An 8562-nucleotide genomic window follows, 5' to 3' on the forward strand; every position below is an offset into this window, starting at 1 on the left:
GGCTAGCTAACCTAGGGAATCGGTCTAGACTACACAATTATCTTTGAGACAAAGACGGCTATGTAGCTAGCTACGATCAAACAAATCAAACCGTTGTACTGTAATGAAATGAAAATGTGAAGCTACCTGACCGGGTTGTTGAATTCAAAACAGTAGACGTTGGCTAGCTGTTAGCAGTTAGCTGTTGGCTAGCTAGCAGAGTCTCCTACGTTAAGGACGACAAATAGCTGGCTAGCGAACCTCAGTGAATTAAGATAATCACTCCAAGGCTACACACACTAAACTACACAATTATCTTGGAAACAAAGACAGCTATGTAGCTAGCTAACACTGAACTAATCAAGTCTACAGTTGAGTGAATAGCACTACAGTGATGCTAATCTGCGTTAGCAGCTCCTGGGCGAATAGCAGTGAAGGCTACGTTAGGGCGACGAAATACGATAATTATGCAATTATCTCTGATACAAGGACGGCTATGTAGCTAGCTAAGAAGAATTGCTAAGATTAGACAAATCAACCGTTGTACTATAATGAAATGTAATGAAAAAGTTATACAACCTGCAGAGCGAAGTGCGAATGCGACCGCTCGCTCCAACCGAACCGGAACCGAACCGGAGATGTTTCTACAACTTGATTGGAGTCCACATATGGTAAATTCAATTGATTGGACATGATTTGGAAAGGTACACATCTGTTTACATAAGGTCCCATAATTGACAGTACATGTCAGAGCAAAAACCAAGCTATGAGGTCGAAGGAATTCCCCGCAGTGCTCCAAGACAAGAATGTGTCGAGGCACAGATCTGGGGAAGAGTACCAAAACAATTCTGCAGCATTGAAGGTCCACAAGAAGATAGTGGCCTCCATCATTCCAGACAGAAGCCACACCTCAGTAAAAGGCACATGGCAACCCGCTTGGAGTTTGCCTAAAGGACTCTCAGACCATGAGAAACAAGATTCACTGGTCTGATGAAACAAAGATTAAACTATTTGGCCTGAATGCCAAGCGTCACGTCTGGAGGAAATCTGGCACCATCCCTACGGTGAAGCATGGTGTTGGCAGCATCATGCTGTGGGGAGGATTTTCAGAGGCAGGGACTGGGAGACTAGTCAGGAAGGAGGAAAAGATGAACGGAGCAAAGTACAGAGAGATCCTCGATGAAAACCTGCTCCGGAGTCCTCAGGACCTCAGACTGGGCAAAGGTTCACCTTCCAACAGGTCAACGACCCTAAGCACACAACCAAGACAACGGAGAAGTGGCTTCGGGACAAGTCTCTGAATGTTCTTGAGTGGCACAGCCAGAGCCCAGACTTGAACCCCATCGAACATCTCTGCAGAGACCTGAAAATAGTGGTGCAGCGACGCTCTCCATCCAGCCTGACAGAGCTTGAGAGGATCTGCAGAGGAGAATGGGAGAAACTTCCCAGATACAGGTGTGCCAAGCTTGTAATGTCAAACCCAAGCAGACTTGAGGCTGTTATCGCTGCCAAAGGTGCTTCAACAAAGTACTGAGTAAAGGGTCTGAATACTTTATGTAAATATGATAATTTTTTGCTAACATTTCTAAAAACCTATTTTTGCTTTGTCGTTATAAGGTATTGTGTGTAGATGTAATACATTTAAGAATAAGGCTGTAATGTAACAAAATGTGGAAAAAGTCAAGCGGTCTGAATACTTATTGTGAAAAACTGAGTTTCAATGTATTTGGCTAAGGTGTATGTAAACTTCCGACTTCAACTGTATGTATAAGCCAATGGTCATCTATAAGGCATTTATTCAGTGATTTTCTTCTTTGTCTAATATATATATATATATGTGTGTTCTTTCATTCACCACTAGGATGGGTAACAGCGCATGCGTGAGGTGATGTGGGCTGGTGTGGCTAAAATGCCAGGGACTCATTTTTATCCCAGTCCGCCCCTGCTGTAAGCCTCAGGGAGGAAAAGACATGAGGGAGTTCTGACTGACAACAACATTTGATTATATTTCAAGAAACAAAAAACACCATGGATTGTTCTCCATCCAACCTGATTCAGAATATACAATTTTCACTGTCAAGGCATGCTTGGTACAATAGCTATTGAGCCGAAAGGAACTAATATCCGTCCGAATATCTAATATAACACTAATTTTATATGGTGTGTAACTCAATTACTGAGCAGTGACAATATTATGGAAGGCCTGATAGGCTATTGTTCCCATCTAGTGGTCACTATCCACACAGCATCTATCCATGGTGCATTGCAGACAGGCTGTATCACATCCGGCCGTGTTTGGGAGTCACATAGGGCGGCGCACAATTGGCCCAGCATCATCCGTGTTTGGCCGGGGTAGGTCCTCATTGTAAAAATAATTTGTTCTTAAATGACTTGCCTAGTTAAATAAAGGTCAAATAAATAAATATAAGTAGAAGACCGGGAAGAGTCTGGCTTCCACTAGTCATTCCTTAATGCCTTTAGTTAACCTAACTGTAGCATAAGAGCTCTTTTGTATGAATATGTAAACATTTTGTGCTTTATTGCCATCGCATCTCTTACTTTCTCAAATGAAATGTGCAGCGGTCTAAGGCACTGCATCTTAGTGCAAGAGGCATCACTACAGTCCCTGGTTCGATTCCAGGCTGTATCACATCCGTCCGTGATTGTAAGTCCCATAGGGCGGCGCACAATTGGGCAAGTGTCGTCCGGGTTAGGCCGTCATTGTAAATAATAATTTGTTCTTAAGTTAACTGACTTGCTTAGTTAAATAAAGGTTCAATTTAAAAAAAATCTAATACTATGTGACTTGACAAACAAAAGTGTGGATTGTTCTCCATCCTCCCCTGATTCAAAATATATCATCTTCACAGTCATGGTTGGCATGCTTGGTTTAATAGCTATTGACTAGAGAACCGAATATCCAATATAAATACATTTTACCTCTGTAAGAAAAATACATTTGAGAATGAGTTAAGGCGGGGCGAAGCAAGTTCGTCATCCAACTCCCGCCCCTTTATTGAAGAGGCAGAGAGCAGAGCACAGAGAATGTTAATGCACTCAAGCGATGGAGGGAGAAGAAGACAGACAGAGCTAGACGGCTTGAGTATTTTTAAACGACCCAGTATCCCCGCGTGTGGTGCACTGGTGTGGTTACAAACAGGAGCCTACTAAAATGTGATTTTGAACAGCATATCAACTTAAAATAATTTCGGGAAATAAGGACTTTATTACGGTTCAACGAAACTGCCTGGCTTGAGATTTTAATATGCGTGATATCGATGATATACAGACTAATTGTTTACCATTCGAACGTTCACAGCATGTTGCCGTCACTTTGCTAAACATGTGAAGCGTATCGTGCTTTAACATATCCGACTGGATTTGGAACTAATTCAGATACTGTTTTCAGGGAAAACGAGACGTTTTGCGAAGGTGTGCAATTTTGACCATAGGAGAGCCATATGGTCGGGTATTAAATGAACTCACCTTGGAACTAACATATGCTTCATCAGAATTGACAGTGGGGAAATGGAAACATTTTTGGCACCATCTCATCCGTCTGGAATTGTTACAATACCTGTTCCTTTCTATTTTACTTTTCTATTCTAAAACAATAAGTAGTTTGTGATATATTAACTTTCCTGATATCAACATGTATATTTTTCATTTGAGGATTGCCATTTTACTCTGGTGCCAACTTGTTATTGCTGCATCCAGTTTGGAAATCGGAGCATATGATATAGAGAGGGGCAGACCTGCAAAATGTGAACCCATCACCATTCCCATGTGCCAGGGCATTGGCTACAATATGACAAGAATGCCCAACTTCATGAAATACGAAAGCCAAGCAGAGGCCAGCGTCAAACTGAATGAGTTTGCCCCTCTAGTGGAATACGGCTGTGACGTGCACCTGCGCTTTTTCCTCTGCTCCCTCTACGTCCCCATGTGCACTGACAAAGTGTCCACCACCATCCCTGCCTGCCGACCAATGTGTGAGCAGGCCAGGCAGAAGTGCTCTCCCATCATGGAGAAATTCAGTTTCGGCTGGCCTGACTCACTGGACTGCTCCAAGCTGCCCACTAAAAACAACCCCAACTCGCTGTGCATGGAGGCGCCTGAGAATGACACCAAGCAGGAGACCAAGAAGGGGGAGGGCATGCTACCGGTGCCCCCCAGACCCAGGCAGCCCGGCCCGGGTACCAGCGGGCGCTCGGGCAACAGCCTGGTCTCCTGCGAGAACCCAGAGAAGTTCCAGTATGTGGAGAAGAGCCAGTCGTGTGCCCCGCGCTGCTCCTCGGTGGTGGACGTGTTCTGGTCGCGGCAGGACAAGGACTTTGCCTTCATCTGGATGGCGGTGTGGTCCACACTCTGCTTCATCTCCACCGCCTTCACTGTCCTCACCTTCCTGCTGGACCCGCAGCGCTTCCAGTACCCGGAGCGGCCCATCATCTTCCTCTCCATGTGTTACAACGTCTATTCGGTGGCCTTCGTCATCCGCTCGGTGGCCGGGGCCGAGAACATAGCCTGCGACCGGGAGAATGGCGAGCTCTACATCATCCAGGAGGGGCTGGAGTCTACGGGCTGCACCATCGTCTTCCTCATCCTCTACTACTTTGGTATGGCTTCATCTATCTGGTGGGTCATCCTCACACTCACCTGGTTCCTGGCTGCTGGCAAGAAGTGGGGCCACGAGGCCATCGAGGCCCACAGCAGCTATTTCCACATGGCCGCCTGGGGCATCCCAGCCATGAAGACCATCGTCATCCTAACTATGAGGAAGGTGGCAGGGGACGAGCTGACGGGGCTGTGTTATGTGGGCAGCATGGACATTAATGCACTGACCGGCTTCGTGCTCATCCCTCTGTCCTGCTACCTGGTCATTGGCACCTCTTTCATCCTCACGGGCTTCGTGGCCCTCTTCCACATCCGAAAGATAATGAAGACGGGCGGCACCAACACAGAGAAGCTGGAGAAACTAATGGTGAAGATCGGTGTGTTCTCCATCCTGTACACGGTGCCCGCCACCTGCGTCATCATCTGCTACTTCTACGAGAGGCTCAACATGGGGTACTGGAAGTTCCAGGCGCTGGAGAACAAGTGTGTGTCGTTCCCCGGGCGCCGGCATGAGGACTGCTCCCTGGAGGAGTCAGTGCCCACCATGGCAGTGTTCATGCTGAAGATCTTCATGTCTCTGGTGGTGGGCATCACCAGCGGTGTGTGGGTTTGGAGTTCTAAGACCCTGCAGACCTGGCAGGGCCTGTGCAACAGGAAGCTGTCGGTGCGGACTAGCAGGAAGCCTTGTAGCAGCGTCAGCTGCAGCACCTCCCACTGTCACTACAAGTCTCCAGCCGTGGTGCTCCACATGGCCAAAACAGACTCTTACCTAGAGAGCCCCACACACGTCTAACATTTCAAGTGACACTTCTCACAGTGTCTTGTATTGACAATGCCAAAGGATGCTATTTTGTTATATGATCATTTGAAAAGCTCAGGTTGGTTTGCATCTAATGCTCGATTAGTAGCAATACCTGAACGTAACAGTGGTTGTGCTTTCGTTTTGGAAATAGATGATCCACATTGCTTTCAGTTAAACCACACAGTTCGGTGCACATGCAGAATCGGATATGCTTCCAAAGGAAACATTTCTTGTATTGTATGCCATAGAGTTAGGCTGTTTCTGGTTAACCAACTGAACATGAATGCAAAATAGAACTTGCATGGATGTATCAACATTTGGTTTAGTGTTCTCTCCATGTAAATGTATTTATTGTGTTGTGTATTTAATTGCAAGTTCTTCATGGTGTTTCCTAAGGTTTTGTATATTGTACATAAAAGCACATGTACTAAAGAGTTATGAGTTATGAATATAGGGCCTGTTGAGATGTATAAGTGCCTTTGCAAATGCATATTTTTCAAAACAATGGACATTAATAAAACATATTTATATATTTTCACTGATGACTTTACACTATTGATTACTTTACAATGCATGTCAAATTAAGTGTAGTGGTTATTAACATAAGCAAAGACATCTTACATTAGCCTTAACTATTTTTTGGTTTAAGAAAATATTAATTTGTGTCTGAAACATTTTGCTACAGCGCCTCTTCAAATTGACAGTCGTCATTAACTTGATGCAAGAATATATTGTATAAATTAAATGGACATCATTAGTTTCGGTGACATTTTTAAAAGTATTCATTTTGGTTTCTTTTTCATTAGACTGATTACCTTGTGGACCCACCTACAGGATGAAGCCCTCACTGGCAAATCTTGTCATATTTTCCCAAGTGACATCAGCTGTTTGTATATGCCCTTTCACGTATAACTCTGTCCTCGCATTACATCAGTGTTCTGTCACATTTGAGGAATTCAAACTGCTTGAGTAAACTGCAAACAAAAAGCTGCTTGTTCCACGCAGTTGAGCCTCGCGCCAACTTTCTGGTTGGTTGACAAAAGTGTTAATATTTTTCTAAACTGCAGCCTCAGTTGAGGTGGAAAACGGTCAGGGCCTCCAGGCCTCTCTGACTGCCCATGTTTGTGAAGCTATGCTGAACTTTCTGTTTTCCATTGAAACATCAGCTCCAGCAATAATAACTTACATGGGGTGACAGCATTCCATGGTGAGAGAAACGAGACAGAGTTTTAATAATAAGTCATGACACTGCCTTTAAGAAAAAAAAATATCTGTGTTTCCCAAATATAACACAGGCAATCAAAATGTCAGGCTTTTCATAAGTTCATTCTCTCCAAAGCTAAAGCCTACATGACTTTATCCCATTTGAATAGGTCTATCATATTTCTGCTACTGTGTTGTAGACCTATGTTATACCATTTCATATTAGACCTTTGACAATGCTGAGATTTTGGGCCGGTCCTGCCCACCAGCCTATCCTTCACTTTTTACATCCTCTCTTCCAAGTTGCTGGTGCCTGCATCCTGCCTGTGCAGACATTGTCCATAGCTTGGCAGCACATCTCCCCCTGGAGCTGAAACCACTGTTACATTTCTCCATAAAAAGCTGTGTTTGTCTTGGAGCTGCGCGCTGGGACCCCACTGTGGTGCGTAAACCACATGTACCAGTCACAATAAAGCACAATTAATGCGCGCCAGCTTTCAAGTTTATACATGGGCGACATGTATAAACACTTGGTTCTCATAACAATAACAGTCTGCTTTGCATCAGCCATTGCAGCTGATAAATCCCCTTGCTAAAGCCCCCTGCTCCTGGTAAGATGGTAAACTGTTTTGTAAGTATTTTATTTGATTTGAAATAAAAGGGGAAAGCAAAAGATCTGAATTATGTAAAAATTCATGTGATTCAAATTCACTGCAAATTGACAACAAGAATTAACAATGACATTGTAATTCACATCCTCTATGTGGAGTCTTTCAAATGTTCAATAGGACATTTGAGAAATGGCATTTGGTAATGTTTAAACTACCTCCCCAGACATGAAGTCAAATTCTCAGACCATGAATGTGGAATGGCTCTTTCCGAGGATTTGTCAAGTCAAATGTGGGTGGTTCTTAACAGCAGTCTTTATTCAACAAATCAAAAATACTGAAATGTGCCACATTCACTACGTTTTAGGCATATCTTAGCCAAATCATTCACAAAGCCAGAAACCCTTTGGGAGACACCACTGTAATAGAGATTCCTAATGGCATTGTAGGAGAGCGGACAATATAGAGTATCTGTGTAATTGTGTGCACTCTGAAAGGAAAAGGCTATGTTAGCTCATACATTTGATTAAAGGAGATAATTAAAGCATCAGGGCTTCTCCCCCATCTTTAAAAAAAAACACCAGAAGAATAGAGAAAGGGAGGTAAAAAGAGCTCCTCATTACCCCCCACCCCCAAGCAGTATCCCTTTCCTATGCTGGTTTTGATGTGTAAATGAGTCTATTGAAAATCAGCAGCCCCTCCGAAAGGGTCCCCCCCAAAAATGTGTCCCCCTGAGCCTTCTGTGCCACTGGCTCGGCCATGTCCCACCTGCTGAGCTGAGCACCCCTTGTGTTACTTGTATATGCCAACACACAATGCACCAAGACTCATGTTTTTGAAGTATGCTGTAACATTGAACATCTCTTTAAACTTAGATTAGGTGAGTGGTGTAGTGAAGCATAGACTATAGTTCCTCTACGGAGTGATTACTCAATCATTGTAACCCACCTTTCAAACAAAACAGTTACCACCTTCATCATTCATTTTGTTAGTGTATTAAGATCGTTGCTGTGGCTTCGACATTCTGATTTCCTATGCTAACCCTTATTGTTACTAGATATCACATTCGGGCTAGTCTCACGTTGCCATACGTCCAAAATCACATCATTGTCACGCCTTAGGGAAGCTTGATTCTCGTCGAGGCTCCATTCAGGCCAACAACTGTCTGTCTTTTATACTCTAATGCCACAGAGTATTTGATGTCAGACTTCTGCGTTTATTTCACTGGGGTATCTAATCCTCATTTACACTGACCAACAAAATAAACGCAACATGTAAAGTGTTGGTCCCATGTTTCATGAGCTGAAATTAAAGATCCCAGAAATTATCCATACGCACAAAAAGCTTATTTCTCTC

At 43.9% G+C, this 8562-nt stretch overlaps 1 protein-coding gene across 1 annotated transcript; it reads left to right on the plus strand.

Annotated features, from left to right (window-relative positions):
- Positions 1-3037: 3037 nt before the first annotated feature.
- Positions 3038-5933, plus strand: LOC118391063 (frizzled-9-like). The gene has a single exon (XM_035782045.2). It carries the CDS (start codon positions 3632-3634, stop codon positions 5384-5386), a length of 1755 nt encoding a protein of 584 aa, XP_035637938.1. The 5' UTR covers positions 3038-3631; the 3' UTR covers positions 5387-5933.
- Positions 5934-8562: the final 2629 nt, after the last annotated feature.

This window comes from Oncorhynchus keta, chromosome 12 (assembly GCF_023373465.1).
Source record: "Oncorhynchus keta strain PuntledgeMale-10-30-2019 chromosome 12, Oket_V2, whole genome shotgun sequence".
Lineage (NCBI taxonomy): Eukaryota > Metazoa > Chordata > Actinopteri > Salmoniformes > Salmonidae > Oncorhynchus > Oncorhynchus keta.